We start from the raw sequence: 14,783 nt of genomic DNA, 5'->3' as shown, positions 1-14,783 counted from the left end.
GCTTTATAATAGAGATATTCTCAAAACTGAAAAAAGCAAAAATGTTTTCATAAATATTCTAAATTTACCAACTTCAAAGAGCTATCTTCCTTATAGATAAAAATGAAAGATCTATTTGGAAAATTTTAATATATTAACAATTATGAAGGATTTATTGTTTGTTCTAAATTAGTTAAAATAGCTACCTAATTTGAAGTATTGATTCATAAAATATGTGTTTGCTCTTAATACAAAATAAGAAATATCATATGTATCTTTAGTTCTCCAGGTAAACATTACTCACTTTATTAACATAAAATGATCACCTTCTTATTTTAACATGTTATTGTATACCTCTTACCTACAACCAAAAATTGATTTCCTAACAATGTATTGGAGAGGGAGATCATTAGTTTTGCTCTTTAAAGATGAATATGGCAAATCATGATTTAGTTTGAACAATAAAGAAACGCCCTAACATCCTAAAACAATATGTATGACCCATTATCTAAACAAGGATGTCTCCTAACCTACTGAAGAAATGACTTATCCATTGGCAAGACTAATTATCTAATGAATGAATTAAAGCTAACTCTAAAAAGTGACTCATGGAAGAAAACAACTCTGTTATAGAACAGTTAATATTGGGATTGTTACCCTCTTAAGGAGATACTACTACATCAAAGAGAAAAATAAAACGTGGCTCCAAACAATTCCATAAAGATGTGAAGTTATGATGTCAGTATTTAATGTATAACTTAGCGGTCTTTAAATCTTGCTGTAATCTTCATATTCACCAAGTCTTACTGATCCTTGCTCTTAACAACTTGAGGAAAGACAGGCATTCTTATTACCATTGTTTATTAGAAATCCTGTTTTCCCAGATCATGGTTACATTTAGTGTTAGCTGATTTTTCAGCTTCTGAACCCATCTGAAAATTATCGGAATACTTGACCAGTACACTCAAATACAATGTGTCTATTCAAGAATGAAGTTTGAAAGAATGCGTGATTATTTTTCAACGCATTGGCAAAAGACATACTTTATTTAGTTTTGCTTTCTCACAGAGTGAAAAGGTAGATAACTAAGAGTTAGCCAACTTTCATAGTAAGAAATTACTGATCTCATTCACAAAAGTAAAGATCTACATAGAAATCAGCCATTATTTCTCATCTTTCATTAATTAAAACAAAAAAGGAAACATCCAACTTCTGTGTTTTAACCACAACTTATGTGTCTTTACCATAAGAACATGGAGACCCAATAAAATCTAAGTATATTTTATCTATTTTCCTCAGTAATGGCACAGTATTTCACTTTATAAAATGCTGAGGGAGCTGGAACAAGAGAAACAGAGAAACCTCAGTCTTTGCTGAAGTTTCCAGATTTTTATGGCAAAAGGTTAATTAATTCATGGGCTGTGTTGTAACAGCCTGCAGGTAATTTTCATCAGCATACCCGTAATGTGAACTTTCTTTGTACTTGTAATCTATTACTCGAAGACGTGATCATTTTTCTCACATTCGTACAAACAGATAAATCATTCTAGGTGTTGAAGACAGTTTTTTTTCCCCTACTTGATTAACAGAATTCTGAATAGCTAAAGTGATTAAAATGAGGTTGAAATTTTACCTTTCTTACAGGAATGCCTGCCTCATTTAAAATGTCAGTTATGACAGAACTTTCTAGTGACTATAATTGGCTAGTTAGTCATCATTTAGAAATACAATCATGCATCTGCATACATAGAGAACCAACTTGAACTTGTGACTTAACCTTAGTTATTCCACATTTAAAGTAAAGTTTATAATGGTTATATGTATTATTCTATTGTCAACTTTTGGGCTTTGATATTTTCATTTTGATACTAAGTGAAGTTTGTAAAATACTTGGTATTTGTGAAGTTATGAGTATGGAAGAATAGCACACATAACCTTGAACATTTAGTTTTCTTTAATCAGTAAACTCTCCTTGACATTTTAGCAGTCATATTATATGATTTCTCAGTAATATCTCAATTATATATGCAACAATAATCAAATTGTTAAACCAGAGGTCATAAACCAGGAGCTTATATGTCAGACATGCTGCGTAGATGTGGGTTTTTCGGCATACTTAGTGTTTTGCGTTTTAAAAAATTACCAACATTTTAAAAATGAGATGTTCTTTTTTTTTTTTTAAGATTTTATTTATTTATTTGGCAGAGAGTGAGACAGCCAGCGAGAGAGGGAACACAAGCAGGGGGAGTGGGAGAGGAAGAAGCAGGCTCATAGCAGAGGAGCCTGATGTGGGGCTCGATCCCAGGACCCTGGAATCACGCCCTGAGCCAAAGGCAGACACTTAACGACTGAGCCACCCAGGCACCCCTAAAAATGAGATGTTCTAAGTAAATGTACGAATTTTTAGCTATCCTTGAAAAGTCTACCATGCTACGATGGTCTTGTATTCCTACTTGGCACCAACAGGTGGGGTTGAGGAGAAGCTACCATTTAGAAATGGCCTGAAATTTAACTCAGTCCCCCAACCCCTTTTTTTGTGTGTTCCTAAGGCTGAGGATCAGTGTCCATTTGTCATCATTCTTGCTTAAAGAAATGTTTCTCGGTAACTGTGTCGCAGTCAATGGTGAGAGAAATATGCTTATTGCAACAAAGACAAGTTCACATGTTGACTTTATTTGCTTCGCTATAATCTTTTAAATTTGTGACTTTGACTTAGAGGCTACTGCCTGGGAAATGACTGAGTTTGAAACTCATCAAACATGTTAGCCCTGCATGAATACATACCTCCGTTACCTAATGGAATAGGCAACCAGTAACATAAGTTATCTGGTAGTGCAGATAATCCCCCACATCATTTCATTAAGTTGGGGGTATAGTATGCATTTTTCTAGTATGTATAATTTTTGAGGTGATACGGTTCAGGCTATTGAGTTGTGTTGGATTACATATGCAAATGTGCGTTCCTCCCCACTGTTGAGCCCTGTGCTAGGTTCTGCACATACACAAATAAATCTGGCTATCTCTGCTCTAAAGTGGCTCACTGGTGCTGGCCGTATGTATGCTGGACAAGCCAATGAGGAGAGCCTCAGTGGCCAGAGCACTGATGCACAGGAGTTAGACCACTCAACTGCTAGAGTGGTATGTGCTTCTGGAAGAATCTCACGTTAATCTTATTGATTGTTTTAGTCTCTTAATTATGCCCTGTAGTAATCCTCAATAAATAATTATAAAGATATTAGTTTCTACTTTAATTTCTCATTGATTAAAATAGATTACTTTATTAAAAAACCTGCCAGTTATTTATCAAGTCTTTATAACTTTCTTTACTCTTTCTCTCTTACCTTATGGACTCTTTTACATTTAGTCAATATTAATATTCTTGACATGACTTTTTTCATTCTTACTTGGAATACGATGTTCAGTATCTTCCTAAAGTAAAACAAAAGAGTTTTAGATTTTTTCTACTATTTGCTCTCATAATAAATCAAACATAGATGTAATGATGAATTTTATTCCTTACACCTTCTACTTACTTAGATACCCCCTTTTATTAACATTTGCCTGCTATTATACATTTGTTTTTCTCTCAACTGGAATTAGGAATTTATAAAGAAGATCAAATAAATTAAACATTATTAATAATATGTCAGATTATAATTATTGTTCCTTTATTGTGAAAAACTCATACATTTCACATATATTACTTCCTGTAACCTTCTAGTAGGATATCATAGAAGAAGCATTGAGGCTGGCTTTGGAGGATCTGGGTTTTAATTCAAGCTCCTTCTATTGGGAAATTACCCATTCTTCTCAACTATGAAAAGGAAAACTATTCCGTTTTGCTTAACTAATGAAGTGATAACATATTAAATGGGAAATATATGTGAAAGAGTTACTTTAAATTTATTTCTGAAAATCTAAGTAACAAATATATGCATTGTTAAATAAATGTGACAAGTATCTAAAAGTATAAAGAAGCAGAACACCAGTGAGCCACCTCTTTTAGTATTTTATTGTATTTCCTAACAGGGACTTTCTTTTCAGATAGATTTCTCCACAATTTATTTATTTATTTTTAAGATTTTATTTATTTGAGAGAGAGAGCAAGAGACCAAGAGAGCAGAAGCAGGAAGAGGAGCAGAGGGAGAGGCAGACTCCCACTGAGCAGGAAGCGGGATACAGGCCTCAATCCCAGGACCTTGAGATCCTGACCTAAGCCAAAGGCAGACACTTAACCCATTGAGCCACCCAGGTGCCTCAGATTTCTCCACAGTTTAAAAATTGATTTATTATTAGTTTTTTTTCCATGCCATTACTTTTTTTTCTCAAAAATAAAAATTTTAATGGCTGCTAGCATCTCAGCCATTTACTTAGTTCTTTTATTTTTTTTTTTAAGATTTATTTATTTATTTTAGAGAGAGTGAGGGAGAGAGAGATTCAGAGAGAGCAAGGGGCGGGCCAGAGGGAGAGAGAGAATCCCCTCAGCAGATTTCCCACCGAGGATGGAGGCCTGATATGGGACTTGAGCCACCCAGGTGCCCCAGCTCTTTAATTTTTTATAAAGACAGTTGAGAGTTTTTTTAGACTTGATTTTGCCAGTTTTATCTTCTGATTTTTTGCATATAATGTGATCTTTTTAGAATTAAGCAACTAGGAAATATGAAATTTGTCTGAATATTTTTGATACCTTTTGCCAGTTTGATTACCCCCCAAAATTATCAGACTCTAATTTATAGTTCCCCTGGTAAGTATAATAAAAAAAAAACACTTATTTTATTCTGTAAAATGCTTTACAAATGAGACACAGTATTTCATATTGTTTAATAGCAACTAAGAATACATTGCTGGGGCACCTGAGTGGATCAGTCAGTTAGGCCTCTGCCTTCAGCTCGGGTCATGATCGGTCCTGGGATTCAGTCCCACATCTGGCCCCCTGCTCAGGATTTTCTCTATTAGATTTTTCTCAAGCTAATGCATATACATTTTTACATTGGAGGAAAGAAGCAGATACTCTCAAATCCTGTGAGACACTTCTTTGTAGTAGAAGATACGCAAAGCACAGGGAAGGGTCAAAATTATGTGAAGAACAAAGGCTTTAAGAAAAAAGTTTGAAAGAAAAACTTTGGGATATTCCAGCTGTTCAGCATTCTTACCTACTCATGTTAAAATCTAATATACGTTGAATTTGAAAGAAAAAAAAAAAATCCCACCTTAGGTGGAGTATGTGAATCTACATTCTTTCAAGAAAATAGCACATTTATATTATATTATTTCTTAATGGTTTAGCGGATAATTTACAAGACTTTCCTAGCAGTCTGTTGAGATGGGATGAAAAGGGGTATTAACCAAAACGTTTAAAAACAACTGGCCTTATTGTTGATTTTGACTCTTCCTACGCATAAAATGAAAGTAAAAGGAAAGATAAAAAATTTGCACCAATTGCTGTACATCCTCTTGGAAGCTTAGGATTTTATCAGGTTGTTAGGATTTTGAAAAAGGATTAAGGAAAAAGGAAAAAAAAAATAACTCTTCCTTTCCTGGCCTATAGGTCTTTAAGCAAGGGTTAAGGTATTTGATTCCAATATTGTTGGTAAATGGGATTTTTGGCAGCAAAACAAGCATTTGCCCATACTAAGCAGAACTTTCTTTCTTCTTCTTCTTCTTTTTTTTTTTTTTCCTCTTTCTTATCCTTTAAAAATAGTTTTGAAACTGTTTTTGTGTTCCATAGACTAAAGGATTGAGCATGTTTCCTTGTTCAGAGCTTAAACCAGTATGGGCTCTTAAAGTGACAGTTCCTTCTCTACCAAAAGCTGTATCTTCTTACCCAAGTATATGTTCAATTGAGTATTATGGTGTGCATTATTTCACTAAACCCCATTTCTGTTCTCTGTAAAAACCTTGAAGTACATTCAACATTTGATTATTCATCACTCTAATGAAATAATAGTTATACTTTTGCTTCTTCTGTCTCTTCTGCTTTCTATATTGGGGATAGTAGACAGAGTAAGGAGAGAAAGAGAGAAACTCACAGCATCTAATTTTCCGGTTTCTAAACCTGCAAAATGGTTAACCAAATTATATTTTATGATTTAAAAAAAAATTAGTTTATGTGAATATTTCAGCTATTTTGCCTCACATTTGTGTAAATAATAAAATATTCATGTTTATCATTTCCCTTTATTATGCCTTGTAATATATGAGAAATGTTATTAACACAGAGCTATATACTTACAGTCTAGATATTGTGTTATTTGGTCATTGCAAATCACAGCCTGAAACTGACCTATAGTCTCTCAAATCTTTAGATTTTTTTCCCAGATTTTTTTCCATTTTTATTTACCAAGTGGGATGAAAAGAATCCCGATATGTTAAAGGGAAAAGTGAGAAGAAATGATGTTTCAATAACTTCGAAAGTAATTGCTTTGAAGAGCAGTGATAAAATTCATAGGAAAACACAGTGCGTAAATTTGGGGCTTGAAATCAGGAGAAGTGTATTTCCAATTAGCTATCCCAAATTCCTTGGTGTATATGGATAAACTGCGAGATGACTAATTGGTAGAGAGGGAGAGAGGTATGTAGAGAAAGGGAGACAGAAAGGAAGGAAAGAAAAGAGAAGAGAAGGGAAGGAAGGAAAGGAAAGGGAAGGGAAGAGAAAAGAGAAAAGATTGTTTCCTTAATCGGGCCACTGACTACCTGGGGGCTCTTGAACAAGTCTTTTAAACACATTGCAACTAAATTTGGTTGACCAGATCTATAGAGACCTTAAAGTTCTAAAATACTACAATTCTATTAAAAATTAATTAGACTCCAAAAATAATTTTTAAAAAGCTGATTATAATCTTGCCAAACACAGATGTTTTCTCTTCCTTATTAAAATTAATATTTAAAATGTGTAATTCTTGTTTTGTGCTGGTACTATAATAGTGTTACATCCATTAATACATAGATCCTCATTTTATAGATGATTAAGCTGAAACACAGAGTTTAAGTGGCTTACCGAAGGTCACACTGTGCGGTTGAGTTTTAACCCCAGTCAGTCTAGACACAAAGTTCATGCTCCTCAACACTAAACACTAAACGTACCCCTCTCTTGAGTCTCCTGTTGTCTCCCTGCTTTTCACACATGTGATGGTTATCCTAGTGAAATACTTGACTTATCATCTTATTGGTAAAAATGTAGATCACAGTTTAGCATTAATGAATAATCAGACGTGTTCTACTGTAATTTCTTTAACTTTGCCAACTTGTGGTGAAATACTGCAGTGTTTTTCCATGTCAAATCCTTACTTTTTGGAATCCTTTCCTGTAGTCTACATTGTTAGAAAGCTTTGTATCTTTAATTCTAAAATACTTCCAAACTCAATCCCCAAACCTCTACTAGATGATAAAATCCTGGAATGAGCCAAGACATCTTTGTTACTTATCAGTTTAGCAGATGTAAAGAAAGAATTATTTTTGTGATTTCCAAAATAAAATTGCAGGTGATTTTAACTTACAGATAGATTGCTTTGTGGCCACTGGGGATACGTGCTTATTTGTTTATTTCACTAACAAATATCTGTTAGTAGTCTAATAATATTAAACCAATATATTAGCTATATGTATAAAGGTGGTAAAATATATGCAGAAATAAATGTAATACTCAAAAAGAAGTGACAAAGGGCCTTGAGCAAGAGGAGACTGAGGGCTACTGAAGGAGGTAGAAGGGAAGGATTATATCCAGATTGGAGGGACGGCGGCTGTACTGAGGGCAGGCTGCATGGAATAATAGTCCTTGGCCTAAGAATAGAGCAGGTTTGAACATACACCGGAAGTTTAAAAAGGGGAATCCAAGTAACAAGTGACTGTGGACACGTGCACCGGGGTGAGAAAGTTCCTATAAACAGCTGAACACTTTGAATACAGGGAAAATGTTAAAAGGAATGGAGATGCTCTTTGAGTGGCACCACATCAGGAGCTGGAATTTCTTCTTTTTTAAGAGAAAGAGTACACAGTGGGGGGACGGGGTGGTAGGTGCAGAGGGAGACAGAGAGAGAATCTTAAGCAGGCTCCATGTTCAGCGTGGAACCGGACACAGGGCTTGATCTCACAACCCTGCGATCATGACCTGAGCTGAAATCAGTAGTCGGAAGCTTAACCCACAGAGCCATCCAGGCGCCTCTGGAATTTATTTCTTAAAATAGGTATTTAAACATCTGGTAAGCTGTTTCAGAAGAGTTTTGATTTAGAGAGATTAACCTGGCTATGGTTTGTAGAATAAATTTTGGAAGCAGCAGACTCTAGAAGCAAGAGGATTCCCTCATAACAGAGTTAGGAATAAGAGGACTGTAATTGGATAGTGACCATGATCGCAAAGAACAGAGATACTGTGGGAAAAAAAATAAGAAGTATTTGGGTAAATGATTGAATGGGGTACAGAAAAGAAAGTTGCTAAAAGGGGTTTTATCCTTCCATATTGAAATTCTGGAAGAAAATAGAGGACACTGAAGGAGAAGCATATATGGAAGGGTAAAACATTCTCAGTGCTATGTTGCATACTCGGAGCAGAGGAAATTTTTTTAAGAAAACATCTAGAAAGTATTTAGAAAAGCACAAACAATGCAGAAAGAAGCAATGAAAAAAGAAAATACAGATTAAGGCTCTGCCTCACAGAGAGAACAATTAAAGGCCTACAATGAAAGAGCTTCTACAGGTAAAGAGTATAGGAAGAGGAAAGTTGCACTGAGATGCTCTCGGGAAGACTACATGTTGGGACAAAAGAAGATAATTATTAAGAGCAAACATCTATATAATTTTATTATAATTGTATTATATATTATATAATTATTGTATTATAGTTGTATATTACACTCATGTCACAAATATGGAATTAGGAACTTGAGACAGCCAGCAAGGAAAAGGAAGAGGAAGGGATGTCAATAAGAATCAAAATGAATAGGAAAAAACTCTCTGGAAAAAGGCAGTTGGAGCTAGGGGTGAAAAGTGTTTTAAGCAGGGAGGCTGAATTGTGTTCAAATGCTTCCAAAGGAAGACATTTTAAGGAAAACCTATTGAAATTCAGAATCAACAGGGCCCTTTCAGAAAGGAGTTATTGTAGAGGTGGGAGCAGGATCCAGATTCCAGTTAGAAGGTCAAGAGGAGTTGAGGGAGTATGTAGAAAGCATCCTTTCGATAAGGTTACCAGTGAAGGGAATAGAAAATATATATCCCTCGTTTGAATGAGTAGTAGGATGGAGTGAAGAACTATTTTGGTTTAGGATAGAACTTGACCGAGCAGTATCATAAACTCAAGGGGACAATGTAGAAATCAAAGGCATAAAACATAAATGTAATAGTCAATGAACAAGTGGCTGAAAGAGTAGTCAGAAAAGAGCTGGCTGAGGGCAAAAGAGTGACTGTTAGCTCACAGTGAAGAAGGGAGGTGTTCTTTCCTCTGAGGCAGGAGGAAGGAAGAGGCCATGAGAGGATACATACACATATGGAGGTAGAGATTGGGGGCGTTTAGACTTCACGACCAGGGAATTTTTATTTCATACATTGCCTTAATCTCCAGTTTTTTGAGAAGAGTCCCAAACTTTTAGGTAAGAGTCAGTTAAAAAATGAGACAGGTGAACAAATTAGCACCAATAAAAGGATCGTTAGCTGTTTGTAGGATAAGCAGAGAGTATTTGGACTTGAAGTATCACCAGTTGACTTCATCTTACTAGTTTCTCAAGATTCTCTGGCTCCTAGGAGCAGAAGCGGATAATGCAAGGGTAGGTTTACCCAGACACTGATATTTACAAAAAGAGAATTGGGTCAGATAAGGGAAGGACAGAGAACTTAGGATGCTAAGCTATTTTTTTCCCTCGCTGACCTGGCAGAACCTTGGCGAGAGAGTGAGAGGAGGGAAAGGAACAATTCCTGCAGGGGGTTATTATGTGAGAATAAGGAGTAGCTAAGGAACCCTAAACACGAAAATAGAATAAAAAATTGACTGTCATAAGATTGAAATAAGAGGGGTTAAAAAATAGGAAGTTGTGTCTCCATACTGAGGGCTTCAGAGGGGAGGGGGGTGGGGGAATGAGATAGGCTGGTGATGGGTAGTAAGGAGGTCATGAATAGCATGGTGCACTGGGTGTTATACGCAACTAATGAATCATCAAACTTTACATTAGAAACCAGGGATGTACTGTATGGTGACTAACATAATATAATAAAAAAACATTAAAAAATAAATAAAAAGAGATCTTAAATATAAAAAAATAAAATAAAATATATTAAAAAAAAAAGTTGTGTCTCACAGAGGCAGATTTCAGACTTCAAGATCTTGGATCTGAAGTAGATTCAAATGATTTTGAAATGAAATGAGGTTGTGTTATGAAAAGTCAAAATTAAGTGAAGGGCACTCAAGACCCATGAATGATATCAACAACAGTGACGACAGAGACAAAGTTAATACCACCTAACCTTATTAACTATTTGTTATGTGCTGGGAACTGTGCTAAGGGCTTTACTTTTACTAACTCAGTTCATCTTCACCTACAGACTGTTTGGTAAGCAAAATTCCCAGCCTTTGGGCTGATTATTCCCCCCCTCCTCAGCCAATGGGCTAAGTTGCTTAATAAGGTTAGGCCATAGATAGGTTTTTAATTTTCTCGGTACCCTGAACACTTAAGGTCCACACGGGCATATGCAAATAATTCATTAGGGACAGTACAGAGCAGTTAACTTAGACTAGAACACGTTGCATCACACTGGCTATGGCTGTAGATACTATATAAGGCCCAGTCTCTGGACTGTTTGAGAGAGCTGACATTGCAAATACAAGAAAAAAAAACCTCTCTAGGAGCATCTGTCTTCAGAAAATACAGGATTTTTTTTGAGGAATTATGATTTTATGTTCTTATTTTTGTTACTTTTTAAGCATAAGTGAAACTTTTGAGTCATTCTTATGGTTAAATATATAAATTATTTTAGTCATTTATTATGCATTTCTCACATATTTGTAGGAATTATGACCAATGCATGTATTTAAGCTAAATGCATTAGTACTTTATTAGTAAATTGAGAAGTGGGTAGGCACTCTGAACTGATCATTAAAAATGCATCACTTAACATTCTTAAGCCCTTGGTTGCATCATGATAAGGTAATTGCAGCAATTTTTGTTCCTAGTTTCATTAAATAGACTACCCAGCACTATCACACCTTGTATAGTCATTGCCACAGAATTCCAAAACCCCAATCAGGTGAGGGTCGCGGCTACTCCATAATTATCATCTGTTTAGCTGTGTTAGTGTTTCTCGTTATAACTCAGAAGGTCAACGATACTGTTCATGATAGCAAGGCAGCAAGACCAGAAGTAATAAAATAGTTCCGAGACTAAGGAGGCTCTGCCTCTTCAGCTGATAGACAGTTAATTGCTTGAGTATAAAACAGTGAGAGCACTGGGAGAAATAAAGAACTTTGCAGTATGGTCGATATCCAAGTACGATATTATTTGGTGGGTTTTCAATAAACTACATTGTTCAATTAGAGGACATGAGCATATCCTGTGTCAGAAGAGGATATGATCTCCAGGAAAGCAACATTTGTTATTTTTCTCGCTGTCTCAGACTGCTTGGATGAGCATTCCAAGTCCCCTAGACCTGTTTCCCCTCTTTAGCAGCACCTTACAATCACCAAGGGACTTTATACATTACCAAAGGTGTGGCCCCACCCCAGACCAATTAAATCTGAATTTGTGGAGAGTGACACCCAAACATGGAAATGTGTTTTTTAAAGGTGCTTCGGGGACCTCAAATGTGCTAGGAAGGTTTAAAACTGCTATTCTATAATTAACATGAAAAAAATAATAATTGTCAATAGAGATGGATCCATTTGTGAAAAACTAGAATTTTCTTTTTTAGTTTCAATTCATCCTGCTTATATAGGAAGACTTGCATAGTTCATACATTAATCATTGACTTTAATTAATCTTTTAAAATTAATTAATAAGTAATCCTTTGAAAACTTAACATCTGACTTCATAGTTCCTATAGAGAAATTTCAAATGTGAGAGTCAAAAGGCATTTATTACTAGGAAAAAGTTTTCGGCTCTGCAAAATGTTCTTCTAAGCATATGGGATTTATGTTTATCCATAGGATTGTATGATTAACTCTGTCATTTTACTTGGGTAAAGAGAAGAATAAACGAATAGATGTAAAGCTCTTACCTTAAAAAAATACTTCCATAACTATCATTACATACTTATTGCCTATAAACATTTTATAGTGTTTAATATTTCTCATATTTAAATAGACTATAGATCTTTTCATAGAGAAACCATTTCCACAGGTTTCTAGAATTCACATTAAAATGATTTATAATTAGGTGACAAAAGATCACAACTGGTGGTTTCATGACCAGTTAATCTCTTTAAGGGTAGCGCTAAGCACACTAACTTCTCTTCACTTACGCCTTTCAGAAGGAATATAGATGCCCGCCTCTTAAGTGGCCAGTGTTCCTTCCATATTATCTATTTGATCACCTGTAAGAAAAATATAGACTAATCTAAATTTAGTTTTACAGAAAATGTGAAATAAAATGCTACTTATTAATTTTAAAACCTCTGACACCTTGGCTTTATGTTTCCAGTTTGAGATTTTTGAGTACTATTTTTTTTTAATTTAAAATGTCTCAAAACTATTTGCTACAGTCTCATTAAACTCCACACATTGTTTTCAAAAGATATTCTTTTCTTTTTGTTTTTTTTCAACTAGGACCCCTACTATGGCTGGTGGCCTATTTTCTATTGACAGAAACTACTTTGAAGAGATAGGAACTTACGATGCAGGAATGGATATCTGGGGTGGAGAGAATCTTGAAATGTCTTTTAGGGTAATTGCATTTTACTTTATTTTTTTAACTCTGAACACACTATACTGTAGCATGCACATATAGACCCGGTAATTTACTGTCAAATCTTTTTTTTTGTGAAGTGATGCAAATTACTGATCAGTTGGTCATTTTAATACTTATTTAGAAGCTTTGCTAGAGTCTTTTTGCATGCAATATTAACTGTTAAATGGGAAATTATAGCTATTTTTAAAGTTTTCAAAAATAATTCTTTTATTCATAGTACAAAGACATTAGGGTTTTCAGTTTTTGAAATAACGAAAGGCTTTATTTTTTGAATAAAGCATTACCCTATAAAATCACATTATGTTTTTGAACTGAAACTTGGAAGTATTTATGTTACCTGAATTTGCAAGTGCTGCCTGAGGTTATTCTCGAATACCTTTAAGAGTAACCTGTGGTCAAAGGAACTCTGGATAATTCTGCAACTAGCATGATTGATTTTACAATTATAGACATTATTGTTTGATGAATCAGTTTGAAAAATGCAAATTCACTTATTAAATGGCCTTCCAAGCAAATGAAAATTAAGGATTAATCCTTCATGCATATGAGATTGGAAAGCATATGAATAATTTTTATATTTTGTTATAGTTGGAAATCTAAAAAGCAGATACATAAATGTGCCTTCATGCTAACAAATGATAAATGCTGGAATACTGTTTTTTCTTCAAACCACATATATTATTATTTTTAAATGAATTAAGTTAATAATACTGTTGTTTTCTTTCTTCCTAGAATTTATCATGAAATTTTCAAAACACTGTATTGATTTTTCCAAAATCATATAATAAAATTATTAGAGTTTAGATATAATTATCTATGAAGTTCAAGAGTTATGACTTTTAATTCCTCATTTAGAAAGTAAAGTTTGTTTTTCACTAACAAAATATAAATATATGATGTGTAAGAAAAGTTAAAATTTGAGAATAAGAACAATTACTTTGAATTTATATAATGTAGAATTTAGTGGATCTCAGATAATCTGATTTATTTTAGAACCACTAAAATGGCCTTCTTATACAATTTTTGCCTATAAACCTTCCTTATAGCCAAATGTCTGAGAACATCATTAGCTAATGGAATTTTATTCTTTCCATATTTGTTTATGTACTTATAGTCAGATTAGAACTTGCCCCACAAGATTTAGTGCTGTACTCAGAAATGTCTTCTTCACATCAGGCATATGATATATCTTTGCACAACCTTTAGGGACATTTGGGGACCCAACCTTTTCACTTGGTGTAGTTCTCAAAGTACAGAAAATAAGAGATGACAGTTAAGAAAAGAAGGAGAGGAAGGAAGGAAGGAAGGAAGGAAGGAAGGAAGGAAGGAAGGAAGGAAAGATGAAGGAAGGAAGGAAGGAAGGAAGGAAGGAAGGAAGGATATTCAAAAGCTGAAAAAAAAATTTCCTCTTACCCTGAGATGTAGCAATGAGAATACTTACCCATTTGTTAACCAATGTTCCCTTGATGTTGTGGGTTACATAATGTTGGGGTTATGTAAGGAAAAAAAATCAATATAGCAATATTGCTATTATCTGTGAGCCTATTGCCTAACTCTTTTTCCTAAGAGTTCTGTTCACCTCTTTTCTCCTCACCTATTAAGCTTGGTTCTCTGCCAATGGACTCCCCTTACTTTCATCACATAGTTCCCATATCGGATGGATGTTCTTTATCTAACTAATTGAAAGATACGTTAGGGAGCAGCTTAGTGGAGTACTATGAAACACCAGGAGAACATGATCAGAAAATGCAACAGATATGTAAATGCACCAAAAAGGAAGACTGGGGAATATGGTAGGCGAAACAGATACCAGAGGGGGAGAGTGAATGCAACTGGTGGCCATGAGAATGATCAGATCCCTAGAAAATGACACAGGACGTTAGTTGTGATTGGTTGTTTGACATTCCGAAGAAATAAAGC

At 34.7% G+C, this 14,783-nt stretch overlaps 1 protein-coding gene across 2 annotated transcripts in view; it reads left to right on the top strand.

The window, feature by feature from the left end:
* Window positions 1-14,783, top strand: part of GALNT13 (polypeptide N-acetylgalactosaminyltransferase 13) — a 429,753-nt gene that overhangs the window by 242,312 nt on the left and 172,658 nt on the right. For both annotated transcript variants that reach the window (XM_040644821.1, XM_040644814.1), the window contains exon 6: window positions 12,722-12,839. In XM_040644821.1, the coding sequence (XP_040500755.1) occupies window positions 12,722-12,839 (118 nt within the window). The remainder of the gene's footprint in view (window positions 1-12,721; window positions 12,840-14,783) is intronic.

This window comes from Ursus maritimus, unplaced genomic scaffold (assembly GCF_017311325.1).
Source record: "Ursus maritimus isolate PB19 unplaced genomic scaffold, ASM1731132v1 scaffold_1, whole genome shotgun sequence".
Lineage (NCBI taxonomy): Eukaryota > Metazoa > Chordata > Mammalia > Carnivora > Ursidae > Ursus > Ursus maritimus.
The sequence above is the reverse complement of the archived record's forward strand: the minus strand, read 5'-3'. Positions and strand labels throughout refer to the sequence as shown.